General features: G+C 43.5%; 1 protein-coding gene across 1 annotated transcript in view; it reads left to right on the top strand.

Annotated features, from left to right (window-relative positions):
• Positions 1-1,936: 1,936 nt before the first annotated feature.
• The window catches only part of LOC308663769 (cGMP-dependent protein kinase 2-like), a 38,601-nt gene continuing 16,687 nt past the window's right edge, over positions 1,937-23,850 (top strand). Inside the window, exons 1-12 of the mRNA XM_081320444.1 lie at positions 1,937-2,001; positions 2,327-2,461; positions 3,828-3,984; positions 4,159-4,325; positions 7,656-7,769; positions 9,186-9,291; positions 10,151-10,214; positions 10,344-10,421; positions 11,231-11,319; positions 11,983-12,048; positions 14,353-14,391; positions 22,559-22,603. Coding sequence (XP_081176570.1) covers positions 2,386-2,461; positions 3,828-3,984; positions 4,159-4,325; positions 7,656-7,769; positions 9,186-9,291; positions 10,151-10,214; positions 10,344-10,421; positions 11,231-11,319; positions 11,983-12,048; positions 14,353-14,391; positions 22,559-22,603 — 1,001 coding nt within the window. The 5' untranslated portion in view covers positions 1,937-2,001; positions 2,327-2,385. The remainder of the gene's footprint in view (positions 2,002-2,326; positions 2,462-3,827; positions 3,985-4,158; positions 4,326-7,655; positions 7,770-9,185; positions 9,292-10,150; positions 10,215-10,343; positions 10,422-11,230; positions 11,320-11,982; positions 12,049-14,352; positions 14,392-22,558; positions 22,604-23,850) is intronic.

The following is a 23,850-nucleotide window of genomic DNA, read 5'->3' as shown; positions in this document are numbered from 1 at the left end:
TTATTGTGTAAAAACAAAAACAAAAAACCAAACCTAAAGAAATCCCCCAAACTGTCCCCCTCAGAACCAGCAGATCTATATATGATGTGGCTTTACTTATTTTGTGGTGTTCCATCACTCCCAAAATAATAAATGTAACTCTAAGCCACCACCTTGGCCTAAAAGGATCTTTGCATTTGTTACCTTAGGAGAGTTGGTGCTGGAACATAATTGAGCAGCCTTATTTTTTATTTATGCTCAGATCTCAGGAAGATGTGACTTGATCTCTCTTTAGGCTGCTTGCTGAGTGTGAAGGAAGAGGGTTTCTCCCAAACTTACTGCCTTCTCTTTGGCTACCCAAGGTTGCAATTATGGCTGGGTCTCAGGGTCTAACACAGTGTTTCTCAACGTTAACAACTTTAAGATATCTGAAGTTGAAATCCTGACATCTTAAAGTTGCTTAGGTTACAGATACTGATTTAAGGAGTTGGCCTGACAGCTAAGGAGGGCTCCAGAGGACCCCTAAGAGAGCAGGAGATCAAGTTAAGTTTAGGTGGAATCTCTCTCTCTTCCCCCCTCCTCACCCCCCCTCTCTTCTCTCCTTTTGAAGACCTTTTCCAGTATTATATCCTTTATGTAGCTGGCTCTGGGACTTAAATTGTTGGACTAGGGTTTATTGCTGTTATATATTGTTAAGCCAGCCAGATCCATGTGGAATTGGAAAGAAAATATAGTTGTTAACTTTAACGGCAAGCTGCTCATCATAACCTTCTTCCTCTTCTCCTTTTTTGGGACACTTTGTGCAGAGACAGTTGGCTGAGTTTCAGATTCCAGGAGACCAAATAATATTTATTTCAGAAAGAGACTGCTGTTTATTCTAAAATAAAACGGTGACAGTCTCAGATGGAAAGACCTTTAAGAACAAGATCTAACATCTGCCTGTACTCTGGCTCCTACTCATGATTTAAGAGTGGATTGTTGGAATGTGTGTTGGGATATGTGTGTTATTAAACTACCTCATTGAAGTCCAGACCAGGTGAGGGGAAGGAAACTCTCCCAAACCGAGGCCGCTGGTCTGGTTAGTGTAGGACTAGAAAGCAAGGCTGGCGGCTGCTCACTCAGACCTTGTGATCAATCATACAAGCGCAAGTGCGACCCTGGCAGTGGAGTCTCGATTCCCGGCAGATCCTCATGGCGAGTTTCTGCCACTGAGGGCACCGCAACTGCTCCCCACCAACTTCCAGAAAGCGACAAGCCGTCTACAAAATATGGAGATCTATTCAAATGTGGCTGCTGCTACCACCCTTCACAGACAGTGGTGTCTCCTGGGTCGACTGCGTCATGCGCCTTTTGGGGCAGCCATTCAAAGGAGTCTGCTGGCTGTGTTTGCACCTTGGGGAAAAGACCTAGAGGCTACACTTGCGTAACATTCTAATGGTTAGGGTTAAACCTGGTTAGATTTGGGGGGAGTGAACCAAGCCAAAAGCGTTATTCAGTACCACCTGAAGTGTACTGTGTGAATGTAACAGCCACCATTTGGACTTGATTTCATTCTGGACTTCCAGGAAATGTGGCAAAGGGGCTGAGCCTGGCCCCAGGTGACCTGCGCCCCTTGATCCCCCCCCGTCTCACGTCGGGAAGGAGCGTCAGGGGGCCCGAGCACCTTCGTCTCCTCTCCAGCCCTACTTGGCGCGTTAGTCCTCAGGGAAGCCCTCGCCGCGGACTGTGGGAAAAGCCAGCGAGCGGCCGACCTGCATCGGAGCCTGCCGGTTGCCTAGTAACACGTTGGCATCAGGAATGGCGGTGGAGCGCCGAGGGCAGGGAGCTCGCCGGGCCCGAGCCTCGGCAAAGATGTTGGCACGCCCACCTGCCCCCTCCCCCCACCCACGGACACCGGGGTGACTCACTGCCTCCGCCCTCCCCTCCCCGGCAGGCAGCCCCTCACTCCGCAGTTGGAGCGGCTGGCAGCGCGGAGTGTGGAGGCGCCGCAGCACTTCGCAGCACTTTGGAGCGAAGCTTCAGGTGCCGCCTGCGCGGGCGGACGGGCGGGCGGTGGGTCACCTCGTGGGGGGATCCCAGGAAGTCACGAGCGGGGTAGGACTGTGCGGAATGGGAATAGGAGACGCTCCTGCAGCCGCCGTTGCCTCGGGCAACTCAGCCGGGTGCAGGGTCCTCAGTCTCCCGTGGTCTTCGGCGCGTTGCTCTCCTGGAAGGTGGGGGGGGGGTGGGGGGGGGTCGGGTGACTGACTGCTGCTCCCTTCCGTGCTGGGCAGCGCAGCGAGTTGGATCGCGGGATCCCTGAACTGTTGGTGACTTTTTAAAATCCCTCCTCCTTGTCTCTTTGCAGACCAGCCGGGCAACTCTCCGCGTCAGCCTGACTCGCGAGTCGAACCTCTGAGACCGACCATGGACCTTCGGCTACGGGATCTGCGCCTTCAGGAGGAAAGGGAGTTTCTGGAGAGCGTGGCGCTACCCCAGCCAGGTAAAGCGATCCAGCTCGGAAGGGTAGGGGGACGGGTAAGAGGAACCCCATCCAAAGTCCCCTACTCGCCGCGATCCGAAAGCAGAGAGCCTTTTTCGAAAAAAAAAAGAGGAATCGCCGCCTCCGGCCCTTTGCAAGCTACTCTCTCGGGGTCGGACTGGCTCGAGGCAGACCGTACGAATTGCTCTTCCCGCGAATGAAAGCGAGATACAATCGGGCACACTGATGCGCAGCTCCTATTCATTAGAATGAAGCTTGCGCAGGAGATTGTGGTAGGAGGGGGTGTCAAATGTCGCCCCCGGCCCCACATAAGGTCCACTTCCACCTACCCTTGTCTCCAGGATGAGGGGGTTGGGTGGGTGATGAGGATGTCTGTCCGGATTCCTTCTAGCAAATCTGCCTTGTTTTTAGGACTATGTTCTGTGTCGGCAGAGATCTGTTCAGTCTTTGACAGGATGCTACTTGCTCCCACCATCCACCCCAATCCACTACCGAGGCTTTTCAGTTTTATTTTACTATCACTAGTCCTTTCTCCTCCAAGACTCGCTGTGTGTTTCCACACCAAAGGGAACTCTGCAACAGTTCAACAGGTGTTCCTGAAGCTTTTTCTGACTGATAGTTAGAGCCTTCCTCTTCCATAGTTATTGCTGCCTGATCACATCTTGAGGAGCCCAGATCCTCCTGACAGCTCCAGAATGGAGGCAGCGGTGTTGACCACAAGCCCCGTGTTCAGGCTGGGCATCTTCTTAAAACGAGCCTTCCATTGCCATCAGCTTGGGGCACCCCACCATGAAGTCCTACGCAGGGAGGAGGAAAACAATGCATTTCAGCCATTTGCTTAATTAACACCCAGGGCTTTCTTCAGAGAAATGACAGCTATCTACCTGATTTCCCTTTTAATCCTTAGATTTAGAACATTTCATTTGGTTGGTTGGTTGGAGAGAAAACAAACGGACTCAAATTTAGTACTGTAAGTGGCTGTGTTCACACAGCACGTTTAAGCAGATCAGATAAAGACCAAGCAGACACTTTCACGCAACAAAGTACACTTCATTCCTGCTAACCTTAGACTAGGGCTTTTTTTGTGTGTGTCAGTGCTGCTAGATGTGAATTAATTTATAGTTCATTATATTCTGCAAACCCAGAAAATGGATTAATCAAACAAATTAAGTGTATGCAGTCACCCCTCCTCCCCCCTCCCCCGGTCTTTTCCTTCCTCGTCCAATATTTGAAGAAAACTTTCTTCAGTTAAGAATCACCCAGATTTGTTGGGATGGCAGAGGATTATAGCGGTTGAGAGAAAAAGGGGAGATGTTTAAAGATTCCAGATTAAGGCTTTTTTGTTTGTTTGTCTCTTCAATCACAGTTAATTCAGAACATGCTCCAGGGCCAATGAATGAGAGCGCTCTGGATCACTCCCCAATGGAAGAAGCCAGAAGAGGCAGTAGGGGGAAAGTCATTGTCCCTGAGCCCCTTATTACTGATGCTGATTGGCAGATGCCATGTGTCCCCAAATCCCCAAGGTAACACACATTGCCTGCTTAAGTGGAATATCTGTCTTCAGGGTTATAAGCAGGAGACAGAATTTGGAACTCCTGTCCCTGCTTGTGATAATGGGGATGTCGTGTGACATGCGGGGATGGAGTGTGGGGAAGCTGCAGGAATAACCACTGGGTCTTTTTCTTCCCTTACCCCAGAGATGCCAGTCTAATTCTGGAAGCAGTTAAACGCAATGAATTCCTGCGGTGTCTGGGTGATGGCCAAAGCCAGACACTAGTGGAGAGCTTCACTCCAGAGCAGCGCCAGCCTGGTGACACTGTAGTGGCTGAGGGCGATGAGGGAAATGCTATGTACATCGTGGCTGGTGAGGGGGCTACGTGGCAGGCGGAGGGGGCAAGAAGGGTATTCGCCTACTAGCCAGTTCCATCACTCATCCCCACCTGGGTGATTCATTAGCCTTTCTCTCTGCCTTTCCTACCACCACACTGTTTGCAGCACTGTTTGATTCCAAACAGGTTCAGCTGATATTCAATTAAAAAAGGAGGGTTTTTCCCCCTATTCATTATCCATTCATTTTGCTTTGCCTTCAGTTAACTGATTACTGCCTCTATGAGAAATGAAAAACCAGAAAGGGAAGACCATTTAACTGCATTTTCCCAGGAGGAGATGAAATTCTCCAACAATTTCTCCGCACGAGGCTCAGGGCTTCTATTCTTTGTTTGCCCTAAAATTACTTTTTTGTTAGTTTTTGCTACCAAATTGTAAGTGTAAGCTGATCTTCATTCTATATGGTTCAGAAAGTCCTGGAATGATGTTCTCTGAGGGTATTTTGTTTGTGTTTTGTGTGTGGGCAGAGGATAATTGCCATTCCCACCCCCCCAAAAAAATTGATTGGGTTCCTGAAGAAAATTCTCTAGTGACCTTTTTCAAAAGGAAAAAGAAAATGTCAAAATGTGAGTCTTTTCTCTGACAAATGTCTTCTGAGAAATTTGTACTTTGATAAGGAGACTGTTTACTTTCTGTTATCAAAGGCTCGTGGTACTGGGAATCTATAGAATTTACCAAATCAGGCATGGCTTGGTGCAGCCGAAAAAGATGGAGGTCACTCCTGTATATGATGATTTTTTGTGCTCTGAGTGCAGGTAGATTCAAAGGAGAAGAGAGCTTATATGAGATAATGAAAAGATATCACAGTCAACTGAAATTTAAAAAAAATGTTTCAGCATGTTGTTATCTCAAAACTGCAGATTGTTAGCATGGTTTTGACATACAAATTCAACCGCTTGTGATTTACTCATTAACCTAGGCTTAAGCAAAGACCCAGCCACTTAAGAGAAGATGAGAATGTCTCTGAGCCAGTAGGGAGTACTTATTCTTAACTACTCAGTGGTGACAGCCTGCTCTTGATAGGTATTCAGTATCATGGGATGCGAACTGCTTCCCGTGCTACCTTTTGCTAAAAGGGAGCTTCTCCCAACTGTCTCCTGCTCCCTGGCTGTTCCGTGTGAAAGCAGTTTGACCACTTGGTTGCCAAGGAGCTACAACATCATTTGTATTGCAGCTGTTTTCCTAATGCAATGGGGTTACATTTCCCTTGAAGTTTGGCAGGGAGGTTGAGCCCCCAGAGAAAATCAGGCAAAAACAAACCAGTGTTCGAGGAATATTGATAAGAGGAAGAGAGAGGTGCGACTCCAGCAACTGACAGCATCTTCTTGCTTTCAGCACAGGAGCGAAGTTGAGTTGAGAACCGATGGGTGGGGAGAGGAAATCAGAATGAAGAAGAAAAGCTAAACGTAAAATGCTGCCAGTTTCCTCCTCCTTTTTTTTGCTACCACAGACTAACAAAGCTCTCCTCCTCAGTGGTGTGAAATAAGGGGTTTCCTATTTTTTCTGCTGCGTAGCATTTGTGAATTGAGCTCTTTTTTATGCAGCCTAGATCCCCTTTTGACTTCATGGGATATTGGAGTATCTTAAACATATCGCTGAAGCCAGTTCCAACCTTTGTTAGGAAATCTCTTGCGCTGTATCTTCATGTTGCCACAGAACGCATGATGATAACCAATTAGGTAGACAGTACATGTGAAGATCGGGCAGAGACCTGGAGCAAGACGAGAGGTAGGGTTCAAATGTTACCTTGTCCTTTGGTATTACAGTACCCCCTAAACCAGAACTTATCAAACTAGCAGTTTGGTTTTCACTTGTTTCCCTTTGTATGAAACTAGTCAGCTAAAATAGGGAAGTTGTGGAAACCTAATCTAGTTCACATGTTATGTGAACTAGATCATCATTGTTAAGCAATAATATAGTTTATTTGTTTGGGCATACTATGGTATGGAAAGACAGCAATTGTAGACCAAGACCTTGATCCCCCTCATGCCACAGGAGAAGCCAAACTGCAATCAAGCTTTTATTAGCTTGGCTTATTACTCCCTGGAGAACCCTAGAAGTGCTGGCCACATTCCAGAAACCCTTCTATTCACTTGAATGAGCTTTAGGAAATGAAGGCCAATGCCATAGAGCAGGGGTCTTCAAACTTGGCCCTTTTATGACTTGTGGACTTCAACTCCCAGAATTCCTCAGCCAGGGTGCCTGGCTGAGGAATTCTGGGAGTTGAAGTCCACAAGTCATAAAAGGGCCAAGTTTGAAGACCCCTGCCACAGAGTGTGGAGCTGATAACACTGCCTTGACTCTCAGACACCATTAACAGAACTGGATAAATTATAACAATGCAGGGTAGGTTGAAAACAGATGCTCTGTGTATGCCATAGATACACAATGCAATAACACTGCCTACTGAATCCTAGGAGCCTGTGCTTTTCTATCAGCCCATTCCTGGAGTCTGCAAAAATGATACAGGAATCTTCCTGATATCTAAATTGGTCAGCATCACCCTTCAGAACTTTGTTCACTCTCCAGCAAATTGCTTATTTCGTAATTTAGGCATGGGTTCAGGGTATTTGAGGAGCCACCCTCATCCCAATGGGATTGGCCTGTTCCACTCGCTCCAGTGGAAGAAACCTACTCTGGATCCCATCTGCCAAAGGCAGGGTCCAGGAGAAGAGCCTTTTCTGCTATGGCCCCTGGCCTTTGGATTATTCTCCGGCTGGAGGTGAGGTCAGCCCACCCACACTCCTGGCCTTCCAGAAGAACCTTAAAACCTGGCTCTGCGACTGGCCTGGAGCCTGAGTAAGGGTGCTCTTTGCTGGGCGTGGCTGACAGGGTAGAGAGAAGATCCCCAACCCTATGTTGCCTATCCTCTTGAGTTTGAGTCTTTATTTAATCTCTCTTAATTTTAATCATTTTGCTTTATCTTTTTTTACCTTTTTCACATTCTATATGCCTCCCAGAGTCAGAGCCACAGTGAGATGCGTGGCATATAAATTTCATAAATAAACAAATAGTCTGTAAATATAATTTCTGTGGCTCATAGTAGTGGTGAAACCAGATAGACTTCTGCACTTACTTGTACGCCTTTGCTCCATTACTGTGTGTGGGCATGGGAAGAATTAGTGTTAATAGCAAATTACAGGAAGGTAGCATTTTACTAGCATGGCTAATAGCCATGAAGAGATCTCTTCCTCCTCCATGAAACAGTTCAGCCTGTGTTTATCTTGGGTCAGGGAGTTAATTCCACAAGTGATGAAGCTGCAGGTGGCAATGACACATCTTCATAGCCCTTATTCCCGTCTTGCAGAGGGGGAGCTCGGTGTGACACAGAAGGGGCGCCATCTCCGCAGGCTGCTCCCAGGGGATGTGTTTGGAGAGCTGGCTGTGCTGTACAACTGCCAGCGCACGGCAACTGTCATGGGTAAGGAAGGAATTGTGATGTGTGTCTGCTTGTCAAAATTCTCTGCCGCTAATGTCAGCTCCAGGTTTTATCAGCCACACTTCTCTCCAACAAATGAGTCCAACAATCCATGTCCACCAGTTTCTACAATTTCCCAGCACCTTCATGTCTTCCTTAGGGTCAATGTGTAACTCTTTTCAGATTGGTTCAGAAGGTAAAAGTGGAGGGGCGGGGATTTAGGAAGAAACGGAAGAGAAGAAATGATAGCTAGGGGTTGATGCATTCTTAAAGAAAACAACGAAGATCTGTGATACCATAACATTGAAACAAGAGATTGGGGCAGAAGCTATCACGCACATGGAATTCATTTGTCTTCACATTGCTTAATCTTATTTGGCTTTGCCACAAAAAAAACTATCACAATTATGCCTCTGGAATGTTATGCAATATTTGATAGTAGTTATTCATAAAATGTTAATGGCTAGGGAATATTTTCACCCATCTAAAATAATTAGCCTGAGAACTGAGAGAGGAAGCATTTATATTTTACATAAAGTATTTTATATTTAGCACAACATGTCTAAGATACACTCATCAGCCCCCTCCCTCCCCATTAATGTTTAGCGTGCCTAGAAGTGTAGCTTCCTATGGCAAGTGTACTGACCACCAGGGGCACCAAGATGTTTCTGGCTTCTTGGGCAGGGGAGATGGGGCAATTCTGGGATGAGATGGTGTCAAAATATCTCTTTCCCCACGATGCCCACCAACAGCACTCAGGCCTTGGTGTGTCCTGCCTTTGCAAGTCATGCTGGGCTGGGGCATTCTTGATTCTGTTGCTATGGCAATTGTACAATTGCATCCTTTCCCCTCTACTTCTGGAACAGAAACAGAATCTGCTTTTCTCTGTTTTCTTCCTGTGTGAATGGCTAGTTGCTGATAATGTGTCTCAATGTGTTCATCCTATTGGGATTTGTGTATGTCTTTGAATTTCAGCTCTGTTATTTGAGCACCATAGCACTAACTATAGCACCAGGAAAAAATGGAAATATTACAGGGTTTTGGAGGCTATGTGCGTCAATCACAATGTACAAGAGTGTTTCAGAAAGTTAACGGCAAAAGCTGCCCACGCTGCTTTTTGAAAATTACAGTTTCTTTCTGAAATACCCTTTCTAAAATGTGGCAGTTCCCTGTGAGAGGTGAAAGAATGTGCATTTTTAAATCAACTTTTTAAGCATTCTATAGGAAGAGATGTTTTCAGGGGCCACGGCAACAGTTTTCTCAATAGTGTTGCTGATGACAGTAAACAAACCCAGAAATAAATAAATAAAAACATTTGTTGTTACTATCAGACGTTGAAAGATTTATGCTGGAAAAGAACTAAAGTTAAACTATAGAGAAATCTTTTTCCTTGGTTAACCATAACTTCTGTCTTCTCAGCACTCACTGTGGTGCAGTTGTGGGCCATTGACCGGCAGATATATCGCAGCATCATCACGGAAAACGCCAAGCGAAAGCGTGCTTTGGCCCTTGCAGGCTTGCGAGGGTGAGTAGGGAGGGGGCAAAAGGAGGGGAGGATCAAGAAATGTTTTGGAGAAGGGAAGGAAAAAGAATAATGAACGTAACTTTTGTTCACCAGAGGTGCAGTACAAATAAGTAACTAAATGCAGGCATCAATTCTGTGATGAATATTCCCTTCTTGATTTCTTCCATGATTCCAAGAATATTGGCTGGGCTTTGGAAAAAGAAGCAGTGGAAGAAACAATAACCAACATTACCTCTAAAGCAAGATCTGAGGGGCAGAGCCGGTTGGGGTTTGAGGATCTATAGAACTGAATTTTGGATTAAAAGAAAGATTAAAAAGAGCCTTGTTGGAGCAGTGGGCTAATGCCTCCTTAAGTAACACCAGCTGCCTGCAATTAGTGCAGGTTCGAGTCCCACCAGGCTCAAGGTTGACTCAGCCTTCCATCCTTCCGAGGTAGGTAAAATGAGGACCCAGATTATTGGGGGCAATAAGCTGATTTTGGAATAATTCCGCTTGGGGGTGGGTGGGGCAAAAGCCCTAATAAGCAGGCATATACATAGAATGAAGGCTATTGCTAAGCACATTGGTTTGTGCTTAAATTGTAAGCCGCCCTGAGTCTTCGGAGAAGGGCGGGATATAAATGGGATTAAAATAAAATAAAATAAAAAATAAAAGGAGGGTGCCAGGAGTGCATTCTACAACACTGCAGGATTACCGTACCTGGAATGAAGATTTGGGGGAAGAGCAGATCCCAGAAAATATTCCAAATTTAGTATGAGCAATCAGGAGAGAGTCCTGGGTCATAGATTTCCAAAGCATTCCTTGTGTGCTCCCCTTCTCCCTCTCCCTCTCCCCCCTTCTCTTTCTATTGCCATCCCAGGGTGAAACCTCTCCAAGGCCTGTCTGATGCCGCTCTTTCACAGCTGCTGGACTCTGCAGAAGAGGTAATTGCAAACATAATAAGGACACTTTCTGACTCAAGGATGGCTAGGATCGTGCAGTAAAGGGGTCAGCACTGAGATGGGCCCCAGCGCTTTTCAGGAGACTGAACATTAGTCTGTACATTCTTGCAGCGCACCTTCATGCCCAACGAATTCATCATCCAGGAAGGAGATGAGGGGAGAGCCTTTTTCTTCATTCTCATCGGAGAGGTGAGTCTCAGAACAGTAAAGTAACAATGAAGAGATTTTGAGAAAGTGAAGACTTTCTTACGTTGATCATTCTCCTACAGTTAGCTTTCTACATGTGTAGGAGCTTCAACTCAGGGCATGTGCATGGCAAACAAGCTTAAAGCAGAGTCCCCTCTTTTTCATAGCCTTCTTACCTAGAGCTCTGCTTGACTGGACACAGGATTTCTCTGACATTTTGAGAGCTGTTTGCTAGAGGCTCTCTGTTTTCCTGCTCCTTTGTTTACTCTGAGAGATCCTTCCACAATCTCAAGCAAATTGCTGATTTCTCCTGCTTCCATCCGTCCAGTACCCTACACAAAATTGGAAAGAGCTTCACAAAACATAGTAACGTAGCTATGGCCAAACTTGAATTCAATTCTTAAGAGTTTCATGGATCTAAGTGTTCTTAACAACAGCATGAAAGTGGTTTGCCAAACTAGGCTAAAATGCAGTTTGGTGGTTTGTGGCTCAGCACATCACAGAAACGTAGTCACTATTTTAGTGTGTCGTGCAAACCAAGCCATCACATCAAACCATTATGTTACTTCACTTCAATGGGCATAGCATGTTATGTGAATACAACAGTTGCATCTTTTCAACCAAAGTCTACAGTTCAGTGTGTTTTGTGTATCTAGCCAGTATGAGCTTTTTTAACCCCTTTCCCATCTGCTGCACCTGGTACAAAAATAGCTTACCGTGTCTGGCTGCTCTCAAGTGCCAAACTGCGGACCAGTCCCCTCCTTCCCTCCTGCCATGTTGCCTGGTCCTCATTTCTTTCCTGGCCTCTGCAGGTTGAGGTAACCAGGAATGTAGATGGACAGGAGGAGCACATCCGAGTGCTAAAGGCTGGAGACCACTTCGGGGAGCTTTCCCTCCTCCGGTAAGCATGGGACACTGGCAGGCTTTGTGCACTGGTTGATACAGATGCCCACTAGAGGTGACAGAAATATCATAGTATCGAACGTGCATATTGATATAACTTTTTGCTAGACAGAAGTTGACTGGGATAGGAGGCCCTCATGGAAGATCCACATGGGTCAAGAGTTTTGGACATGGATCCCACTGAACCTCTTCCTTTCAGGAATCTTCCCTTGCTCCAGATCAATCTTCTCAGAGAGGATGCTTATGCTGGTGTGTTTTGGATGAGGAGTTACAAATGCATAGCACTTGCACTAACACTTAGGCTTATATACCATTCTACAGTGATTTACAGCATTCTCTGAGTGGTTTACAAATGTCAGCATATTGGCCCCCAACAATCTGGGTCCTCATTTTACCGAGGACTTCAGAGGACGGAAGGCTGAGTCGAACTTGAGCTGGTCAGAATCGATCTCCTGGCAGTGGGAATGCAGAGTTAACCTGCAATACTGCATTCTAGCCACTGCACTACCATGGTTCCTATATATCTTTGTATTTTCTTGTATATCAATACATCCCGCACTGTTCTCCAGCTATGGCCTGTAGTCTTACTAATCAGAGATCACAAGAGGGTAAAGTTTGAATTTCCTTTTTTGGCCATTTTTTCACTTCTCCACACTTGCAGCAACATCCGCCGGACAGCCAGCTGTCGAGCACAGAGTGAAGTAACCTGCATCGCAGTAGCTAAAGAGTAAGTGTAATGTTGACTTCTTCCACGTATGGAGCCTGAATGTGCAAAGGTGTATCATGGAACCTCTGGTTAGAAGTGGCCTTAAAAGATCCTATGATTTCTCCCTAAAGTCAGAAATGCAAACTCCCTGAAATAGTATTGTAGAGGCTGCTTCTAACCTAGCCTGCCTCATTTTCCACTCTGGGCTGGTAGGAAAGTGAAAGGAAAGGTGACAGATTTGTTAGCTCCAGAGAAGCAAAGGCACTCAAGAGCTGTCCAACAGCTCACAAATCAAAGAATGATTCTATGGAAGCTGAACTGTAGAAAATGCACAGGGTGCTTGTGAGAATCTTTTGGGTGATTTTGCTGCAGCCACAGTGACGGACTAAGAGCATTTCACCAGTATCTGGGATTATCTTCAGTAGGCATATGGATGCAGAGGGTACGAAATCAATAGCTGTGAAACACAAGAGGGAGAGTTGAACATTTTTAGGTCAGGTTGCAGTGCAAATTCAAGAATCAACAACTTTGTGGAAAGCTCAAGAGTCACATCAAAGAAGCTTTTCTTCCTTGGTTTGGAGGGTCTTCTATCCTAAGCTTATTGAAGAGCTTACTGTTTAGGTTTCATGTGCTTCCTTCCTTAAATGCTGAGAAATTATGCCATCGGTTTTCAGCAGTGGTCAAGGGACACCATGGGGACCTCACAAAAGAGGCCATATGGTATTAGGACCATGGTTAGCCACCCAAAATATAAGTTAGGGACAATTTATGGCTCTTTTCTATCTTAACTTGCACAGCTTTACATCAACGACTAAAATTTTTAATAACTGCATAATAACGAGACAGCCCTCTGATTAGATTATTGTTCGAAATATAATGGCTGGATCCTCACAACATTCCAGGCTGAAAAGAGTTTGAGTAATTGGTAGCTCAAGCTATTAAAGGAATCCAGATTTTAAAATGAAGTAGGGGTGACAACAATCACTTTCATTACTTGCCTTTCAAAAAGGGTAGAATTGGTTGTTGTATTATATTGGTTTTATGCTCCACTTTTGCAATCAATAGTCAAATAGCTTACACTTGAATAATAATGTGTATGGCAAACTTGTTTCTAATGGCAAAAGGAAAAATATGTCTTTCCCCCCTTTTTATTATGTTGTTATAAATGTTATTATACTGTATGGTTATATACTGTTTCCATTCATTGATGTTTGCATAATATGTTAAAATTATTAACATTCTATTATTTAAATAGCTTAGAATATTGAGGATAGAAAAGAGAGAAAATAGTCTATCAATGTTAATTACCATTTATACTGGCAATTTTACAAGTATAAAATTATTTAGCTTTTTCATCCAAAGTTCAATGTAACATTGAAAAAGAACCACTACAACTCACATCAAAATAATGGTTATACTAGAGATTTCAATAGCTGATTACTTATTAAAGTCTCCCTTATATTGTTACTGTGTGTGTGTGTTTGTGTGTGAGAAACACCTATTAACAAAAGGAATAGTAGAGCAAATTTAACAATTTAATTATCAGAGGGGGGGAAAAAGAAAATTAATAAAAGAGAACTATTGGGTTTCTGATTCCCCCCTTTTAATACATCTAACTGATTTGCAATATCTGTAGACATTTAGAAACTAGACTAAAAATGATTATATTTGCCATGCTGCATGATGTGTTTCAAATTGCAAAATCTGGAACCAGTTATCAAGGGAGCTGCTGAGCTTCTCTTGTCCTGATGCATCTAAACAGAGGCTGAACAGATTATTTCTTGCGGATGCTTTAATCTGAATTCTTGCATTGAGGAGATAGTTGTTCTAAGTGGCAGCTCCTCTTATAGTGGGGAGGGGGATATTGGTAGTCTTTGACTTACAACCATTTATTTAACAAACCGTTACAATGGCACTGGAAAAAAAATTGACAACCAGTCCTCACACTTATGGCTGTCGCAGCATCTCCATGGTCACATGATCAGAATTCAGGCGCTTAGCAACCAGCATGTATTTACGATGATTGCAGCTTCAGGGTCATGTGACCGCTATTTGCGACCTTCCCAGCTGGCTTCTGATAAGCAAAGTCAACAGGGGAAGCTGGATTTGTTAAACAACCGCATGGTTCACTTAACAACTGTGGCTAGAAAAGTCACAGCATTGTGCACAATTCTCTTAACAACCACCTTGCTTAGCAACTGAACTTCTGCTCCCACTTGAGGTCATAAATCAAAGGCTACCTGGATGGGGGCCTGTGAATAGTTCCAAACTGAATTTTCATTTCATGTCTCCTGTCTTCTGAATCCACCCCCTGCCCTTTTCCAGGGATTTCCAAGAGCTGAGTCCAATGTGTGCTCGTGAGCCGTAAGTACTTCCCTGCTTCTGGGGTGGGTTGAATGGGGTTCTGTGTTGTGATCACTGAGGCAGTTCAACAAAAGATGCATTTTCACCAAGTTCCCCAGCTGCAAGTATGATCTACCAATTGTTTTTGGAAGGCAGAAATGGGCAACACTCCTCTAATCATCCTAGACTCACTGCATGTGATTCCCATCCATCTATTCCTATTCCATTTTTCCTGTTTGTGCAGTCACAGGATTTGTTATCTGATTTGCCTGCTGTGCTTTACTTACTTCTAGGCACAGCATTTCTCAACTTCATTGACTTTAAGATATGTGGTCTTCAACTCCCAGAATTCCCCAACTAGACTGCTGGATGAGGAATTCTAGGAGTTGATGCCCATGCATCTTAAAGTGGCTGAGGTTGAGAAACATTGCTGTAGGCAACTCTGGCACTTTGATTGATTACTATGTGCAGTGGCAAAAATGTCTTTTCAGCTGGCTTAAGGGTTGCTGCCTTGCAACTCTCTAATCTCTGTTGCCAGCGGTGTCCCAGCAGCATTTCCCTGACATGCAAACTCACTGATTGAGAACCTGGCACAAATACATTTTTGAAATTAATATTTTTCCCCAGAGTTACCCACTTTTCCATCAGGATTTTTTTTTAAAGTTCACTTCTGCACCAATGAAACATTCCTTCCTTCCTTCCTTTTTTTTAATTTTAATTCCATTTATATCCTGCCCTTCTCTGAAGACTCAGGGCGGCTTACAAGCTTAGCAGTAGCCTTCATTCTATGTATATGCCTGCTAATTAGGGCTTTCACACACCCCCCCAAGTGGCATTATTACAAAGTCAGCTTAATTGCCCCCAACAATCTGGGTCCTCATTTTACCTACCTCGGAAGGATGGAAGGCTGAGTCAACCTTGAGCCTGGTGGGATGCGAACCTGCACTAATTGCAGGCAGCTGGTGTTACTTAAGGAGGCATTAGCCCACTGCTCCACCAAGGCTCCTTCCTTCCTTCCTTCCTTCCTTCCTTCCTTCCTTCCTTCCTTCCTTCCTTCCTTCCTTCCTTCCTTCCTTCCTTTTCTTGTTCCAAATAGCCCATGTGAATAAGAACTGCAGAGTCCCTTTTTTGGAGCTGAGATAAAACCTTCCTTTCTCTAGTATCAGAAAGAGTATGAAACAGTATATTCTTTCTCAGCAAAAGATACAACTTGAGGTGTCCTTGGTGCTTTCTGAGCTTGGTTGTTTTCTTGCAGACATTCATTACCCAGACAAGATAATATCAGTGCATTGATCATGTTACCTAGTTTGGGTAATGAATTGTCTGCAAAAAAAAAAAAGAAAAATAAACCTGAGCTCAGAGAGCTCTAAAGATCCTTCAGGTAGCAAATTCGGTGGTTCTGGGCAAAATATCTCCTAATAATAATATAAAAATCTGCTATGTTTTGACCAGTGACCTTTTGTATGTCAGGAAAATGTTATACCCACCTCACCTGAGAGGCTCCTGCAATGCGGTAATAATGGCACACAAGTTTGAGCCAAACTTAGGAAAATGAAAAAAAGGATTTTTTTTCATTGTAAAGATGCCTGGATTCATTTTTATTTGAATGCTTTAATTTTCTATACATTAATTTAATTTTACAAATATGCATTTCTATACATGCATATAAAAGTACATCTGTTCAGTAAAACCTGCCCAGAGAAAGGACTATGATTGGCAATTGCTTTCCTGGCACAGAATTTTGAGAGGACACAACAGTAAGGGAGAGAGAAGGGTGGTTTCTAAAGATGAGAAATAAAATAAAATAAATAAATATTGTCTATCATCATGAAAGAGATCAGTGCAGAATGAACACCCAGCAAGTTGCTCCTGAAGCATCACAATCCAGACAGAATTTTCTTAAATCAGTTTAGAGCCTAAGTAGCATCAGCATGGGATAGGAGCAGCTTAAAGGTACAGCACTGGTGTGCCCAGAATCACCAGGTAAATATAAATATGTCTTATTTCCTGTACAAAACCATTCAAACCTGGGCCCCATAAAATTAGATTTTATATGGTCTTGAGGATGGATACTTTGTAAAGATGAAACTATTTTTTTAAAATATAGTCTTGTATAATGATTCTGCCCCTTCATGGATTACTGCCTTGTCATGGCGAAGGGGCTTGCGTAATTCAATGAAGCTATGAACTAAGCCATGCAGGGCCACCCAAGATGGAAAGGTCATAGCAGAGAGTTCTGACAAAACATGATCCACTGGAGAAGGAAATGGCAACCCACTCCAGTATCTTTGCCATGAAAACCCTATGGACAGTACCAAAAGGCAAAATGATATGACACTGGAAGATGAGCCCCTCAGGTTGGAAGGCGTCCAATATACTACTGGGGAAGAGCAGAGGGCTAGTACTAGTAGTGCCAGAAAGAATGAAGCGACTGGGCTAAAACCGAAAGGATGCTCAGCTGTGGATATGTCTGGTGGTGAAAGGAAAATCCGATGCTGTAAAGATTTTTTCTCCATAGGAACCTGCAATGTAAGATCCATGAATCAAGAAAAGCTGGATGTGGTCAAACAAGAGATGACAAGACTGAATATCGACATCTTAGGTATCAGCAAACTAAAATGGACAGGAATGGGTGAATTTAATTCAGATGACCATCAGGTATACTACTGTGGGCAAGAATCCCTCAGAAGAAATGGAGTAGCCTTCATAGTCAATAAAAGAGTAGGAAAAGCAATACTGGGATACAATCCTCAAAATGACAGAATGATCTCAGTTCGAATCCAAGGCAAACCATTCAATATCACAGTAGTCCAAGTCTATGCCCCAACCACCAGTGCTGAAGAGGATGAAATTGACTGGTTCTACGAAGGCCTACAGCACCTGATAGAACTAACATCAAAAAATGATGTCCTTATCATCATGGGGGATTGGAATGCTAAAGTAGGAAGCCAAAAGATAACCAGAATAACAGGCAAGTTTGGCCTTGGAGTACAAAATGAAGCATGGCACAGGTTGATAGAATTTTGTCAAGAGAATACGATGGTGATAGCAAACACTCTTCCAACAACCCAAGAGACGGCTGTACACATGGACATCACCAGACGGTCAACACAGAAATCAGATTGACTATATGCTCTGCAGCCAAAGATGGAGAAGCTCTATACAGTCAGTAAAAACAAGACCAGGAGCTGACTGTGGCTCAGACCAGGTGTTCTGTACCAGCCTGCTACCGGCCCTGCAGAAAAGGCAGGGACAACCCCTTTACAAATGGCAAGAGGCTGGAATTAAGCTTGCCAAATTTATTAACATAAAACAGAGCAAAACAAGACACCAACCATGAAACAGGAGCTATGAAACAGGAACTATTCAAGCAGTTGCCTTCAGCAAACCAGCCCTCCCACGCATTCCCCTTTTAAACAGTTCAGGGCGTGGCTTCTCTCTGCCTCCTTCCGAGGTGCCCCATTGCCTTCCTCTGTTTACTCCTGATTGACTGCCTCCTGCATCGGGCGTCCTTGAACAGGGCCAGCTGTAGGTCATCTTCATCCACGTTGTCAGGCTCACACAGCTGGGTCTCCGTCGGGACCAGGTGGGAGGGGCCTGGCTGGGGGCTTTCATCAGCAAGCTCTCCAACCCCCTCAGCAAGCTCTTCAACACCCCCCTCCTCCTCTGAGTCGTCCAACCCAACTGCCGAACCCACAGGCTGACCCTGAATCACAACACCAGGAGCTTCTCATTGCAAAGTTTAGGCTTAAACTGAAGAAAGTAGGGAAAAGCACTAGGCCACTCAGGTATGAATTAAATCATATCCCTGTTGAATATACAGTAGAGGTGACAAATAGATTTAAGGAATTAGATCTGATAGACAGAGTGCCTGAAGAACTATGGACGGAGGTTTGCAACATTGTACAAGAGGTAGCAACTAAAACCATCCCAAAGAAAAAGAAATGCAAGAAAGCAAAATGGCTGTCTGAGGAAGCTTTGCAAATAGCTGAGGAAAGGAGGGAAGCGAAAGGCAAGGGAGAAAAAGAAATACACGCCCAATTGAATGCAGAATTCCAGAGAATAGCTAGAAGAGATAAGAATGCCTTCTTAAATGAACAGTGCAAAGAAATAGAAGAAAACAATAGAATAGGGAGGACCAGAGATCTTTTCAAGAAAATTGGAGAGATGAAGGGAACGTTTAATGCAAAAATGGGCATGATAAAGGACCAAAATGGCAGGGACCTAACAGAGGCAGAAGAGATTAAGAAGAGGTGGCAAAATTACACAGAAGAACTATACAAGAATGAGCTTAACGTCCCTGATAATCACAATGAGGTAGTCACTGACCTCGAGCCAGACATATTAGAATGTGAAGTGAAGTGGGCCTTAGAAAAGCTGAGCAACAACAAAGCTAGTGCAGGTGACAGTATTCCAGCTGAGCTATTCAAAATCTTAAAAGACGGTGCAGTAAAAGTGCTACACTCAATTTGCCAGCAAATTTGGAAAACTCAACAGTGGCCACAGGATTGGAAAAGATCAGTTTACATTCCAATTCCAAAGAAAGACTGGGCCAAAGAATGTTCAAACTCGCACCATTGCACTCATTTCACATGCTAGTAAAGTTATGCTTAAAATCTTACAAGCTAGACTCCAGCAGTATGTGGATCGAGAATTACCAGAAGTACAGGCAGGATTTCGAAGAGGCAGAGGAACTAGAGATCAAATTGCCAACATACGCTGGATCATGGAGAAAGCTAGAGAGTTCCAGAAAAACATCTACTTCTGCTTCATTGACTATGCTAAAGCCAGGGCTTTTTTTCTCATAGAATGCTCAGAACGGAGTTTCAGTACCTTTTTTGGATGGAACCTTGTAGGGTAGGCATGGCGGGTTGTATGACATATGTGAGTTCCGGCACCTTTTTCTTTTACAAAAAAAGCACTGTCTAAAGCCTTTGATTGTGTGGATCATAACCAAACTGTGGCAAGTTCTTAAAAAGATGGGCGTACCAGACCATCTTATTTGTCTCTTGAGAAACCTATATGTGGGCCAAGAAGCAACAGTGAGAACTGGACACGGAACCACTGATTGGTTCAAAATTGGGAAAGGAGTCCGGCAAGGCTGTATACTGTCGCCCTGCCTATTTAACTTATATGCAGAGCACATCATGAGAAAGGCAGGGCTAGATGAATCAAAAGTTGGAATTAAGATTGCCAGAAGAAATATCAACAACCTAAGATATGCAGATGATACCACTCTAATGGCAGAAAGTGAAGAAGAATTAAAGAGCCTCGTGTTGCGGGTGAAGAAGGAGAGTGCAAAAGTTGGGTTGAAACTTAACATTAAGAAAACCAAGATCATGGCATCTGGCCCTTTCAATTCCTGGCAAATAGATGGGGAAGAAATGGAGGTCATGACAGATTTTATTTTCCTGGGCTCCAAGATCACTGCAGATGGGGACTGTATCCAAGAAATTAAAAGATGCTTGCTCCTCGGGAGGAAAGCCATGGCAAATCTAGACAGCACACTAAAAAGCAGAGACATCACCCTGTCAACAAAAGTGCGTATAGTCAACGCTATGGTCTTCCCAGTTGCAATGTATGGCAGTGAAAGTTGGACCATAAGAAAGGCTGAGCGCCAAAGAATTGAGGCCTTTGAACTGTGGTGCTGGAGAAGACTCCTGAGAGTCCCTTGGACTGCAAGGTGATCAAACCGGTCAGTCCTAGAGGAGATCAACCCTGACTGCTCTTTAGAAAGCCAGATCCTGAAGCTAAAACTCAAATGCTTTGGCCACCTAATGAGAAAGAAGGACTCACTGGAGAATAGCCTAATGCTGGGAAAGATTGAGGGCAATAGAAGAAGGGGACGACAGAGAATGAGGTGGCTGGATGGAGTCACGGAAGCAGTAGGCGTGAGCTTAAATGGACTCCAGAAGATGGTAGAGGATAGGAGGGCCTGGAGGAACGTTGTCCATAGGGTCGCGATGGGTCGGACACGACTTCACAGCTAACAACATAATGATTCTGAAGGTGGGACTTAGTTCCAATTTTTTATTTGGGTTGTAATTTGAAACAGCATAATTAGTAAACCAAATTAAGTCTTAAAATGTCTAACACTCTGCACCCGAGACATGACTGTTTTCCCACAGTGTTTATCCTGTGTGATGCTTTTAACTTATACTGACCACTTGGAGCCAGTATATAATCGGTTATACACTGCCTTCTACTGGCCAGTATAAATAATAGGCTAATAATCCTCCTAATAGTATATATCTACATACACCTATAAGGGCCTGTAGCTGCTCCATTGTTGTCATAATATATTTTTTTCCTTTAGACAAGCAACAAATCACCCTAGAGTTATCATGGGTTCCTTTTGGCATCTTTACTGTCTATTTGGTTAGAGTTGCAGGCAAGCAACCTATAAGGAATGAGATAAAACGTTTGATTTATTGGCCAGTTTAGGCTGGCATGGGCATGCTTTTTCCCATCTGGCCCCTGGGCATTGTCTTTCAGAGTAATTCTGTTTTGGAGAACACAACTGACCAGCATGGTTAGAGTTGTGCAGAGAAGTGTGTGTGAGAGAGTTCTCTTCTAGCTGCTTTGTGTTCTGGCTAATCCATGTCTCTGAACTAGGGATCAGCTCAGGGATCTGGCAGGCAAAGTGCTGAACTCATATTCAGAAGGTGTCAATGATCAACTTTGGTTTGACTTAGCAGTTTAGTAGGGGTGCAATCAAAGGAACATGGAATAGTGCTTGTCCACCCTTGTCCAAACATTGTTTGAGGTCAGCTGATATTTAGCCTTTCTTTGAATGCCTCCATGCAAAACAGCACCAAACCAGAAAGAGTTGTGTCATAGGACTAAACCTACTCATTTAACCATCTGTCAAAATTTTCTTCCTCCCCTATCATTCCATATTAAGCAGAGTAATTGGTGGATGTTTGCACACTGGCTGCTAACATATGGAGGGGGGGGGAGGGAAACAAAGCTGGAGGAATCCATCAATCACTGTCCTTAGTGTGCCCTGTACACTGTAAAGGATGACAGCACCATTTGCTGGCATTGTGTCTCTGGTAGCACAAGGCCAGCCAATGGGAGCAGAAAATCTTACACTTGAATTTTATTGTTGGCTTGGTGACTGATGATAACACTTTAAAGTAGAGTCCTAAGTATGATTCTGCATTGATTAATTATCATCCCAGTACTGTAGGTATAAGATCTGTTTGATTCCCATAAATATGATTTTAGTTGTTTTGTTGTATTTTTGTAGCTGTCTGATTATGCAATCTTTGCTTTTTTTATTGTTGTTCTTTTGTGAACCACAATCAATCATCAGTGTACAAATTGAATTTAATAAATAATAGCCTGTGGGGAAAAAATACAGAACTGACTATCCTGTTTGATAGCTTAAAGAAAATTTAGTGATCTTGTGAAGAACATTTATCTGGCTTTCATTTGGATTGGTTCAAAATATATACTAGTTATGTTCACAAAACATGCTTAACCAGATCAAATAAAGATCAACCAACTGCATTCATGTAATATATGTTGAGCTTGTTTAATTTGAACCAACCTTAACATATTTGTTTGTTAGGTTCATTATTTTGCTGGGGATAGCTTAGCATGTTGCACAGACTCAGCTAGTTTGGTTAATTTGTAATTCAGTGTATTTTGTAAGTTCAGAAAATAAATGTGGTGAGTCAAAACATAGTATCCAGTTCCCTGTTTTGTTTATGAGTATAGTCAGGAGATGATAATTTTTAATTTTTCTCTCCATTCCTACTGAAAGGCTTTGTCCTTTAATTGGGATCTACTAGGTGATCTTCCTTCTGTTCTATTAATTAAAAATGAAGGATGCTTTATTTCTGTCTGCATTGTTGGGCCTGGGAAGTTCCTTTTTCTTGCCAAATAACAGCACAAATTAAGTTTATTTCTTCCTATGGAATCCTAAAGTGAAAGGATCTGGTTTTGCCTCCTTCTATGATTTCTGCAGGTGTAGATTTTGTCTTAGGCTTCAGTTTGAGAAATATGGCTTATTCTTGCTTTGGTAACTTGCTCTCATTCTGAGAAAAACCTCTACATCCGTCTGTCCAACATTCATGAGAAAGCATCCTGTGTGTGAATTCTTCAGAGCTGAAGAAGGATATGTAAGGAAAGTTTTATTCCATTAATGTCTTCTTTTTCTTCTCCTTTCCCACCCTCCCAGGGAAGTCACGGTACAAGAGGATCTCCCTCTTTCTGAAACAAGACGGTCAGTGTTAAACCTTCTTTATGAATATACTGGTGTGTCATTGCTGGGTATCCACCTCAGTTGCTGTTGCTGATCCTGGGAGCACATTCATGGAAAAGTGATCAAGTAAGGCTGAGAGCTGTTAGGACAAATAACACCTTACTTGGTTGGTTTCTGCACTGATGGCAGGCCATAGGTTGCTGTTCCATGGCTTGTTTAGCAGACATCCTATTCTTCTGTGGATATAAAAGTTACAAAAACAAATGGAAGGCAACACCTCAAAGTTCCTGTTTTTTGTTTTAGTCTAAGCTTATTTCCAGGGGCTGAATAGAAACAACAGTTCTAGGTTTTAAACTTCTAGGTTTGCCCAATTAAAGGACATATTGGGATTTCTCTTGTTGCTTGTAACCTCCAGGGTTTTGTCAGAATGATGCCTTTTTCCTGCTACTTCCAGGCACTTGCTAATGCTCTGATTTCAGTTCAGGGGGTGGAAAATAATCTAGAGGTTGCCCTAGACAACAGGAGTAGCAGCAGTGAAGTTATTCATAAAAACAGACCTCTGCTAGCAGTCCATTTGTCTTGTTGAGATCAGCATATCACACCAACATGGGAATATTTTTCCCCCGCTAATCAACAAAACATCATGACCATAATCTGGAACATTTCCACAAAGTATCAACTTTGTTTTTTGCACCTCTTATAGATTAAATAGCACTAAATAGGAATTATAGGAGCAGATTTAAGGGCAGAAAATCTCAAAGTTTAGGTGCCACACTGCTCTGAGGAATGGTCATCAATCTATACAAGTCAAAATTTGGCAGGCTGCAAGTGGAAAAGAGAGATACCAATGGCAAACCAAAAAAGATTTAAATGCAGCTGTCTCAATTAAAGAAGTCAAGCAATACATGAAGCCAAAGGCAAAAACTGTCAACTCTTTCTATGCAGCCAGAAGACCCCGGAGGAAATGCAGATACTGATCAGCTGTATCAAAGTAGAAGCAATGCAGGGAGTCTTTATTGAGTGAGGCTATCCTTGTTGAACTGAACCAGGATGAATCTGTTTTAATGGTTGGGTAATCATTTTCCTTTCAGGCTGCATTTCAGTGACAGTGATGTTATTCATGGTGGATGAGACTGTAGGAAACAGTGGATTCAAACTGGTGTTCTGCAAAAGATATTTGCCACTACTGTTTCTACATGAAATAGCTAAAGACCATATACTGTCTGGTTCTAAGATCGGTGGTAGCCCATCCTGGTTTATCTAGTCCA

This window comes from Vipera berus (assembly GCF_964194415.1).
Source record: "Vipera berus genome assembly, chromosome: 1".
Classification (NCBI taxonomy): domain Eukaryota; kingdom Metazoa; phylum Chordata; class Lepidosauria; order Squamata; family Viperidae; genus Vipera; species Vipera berus.
The sequence above is the reverse complement of the archived record's forward strand: the minus strand, read 5'-3'. Positions and strand labels throughout refer to the sequence as shown.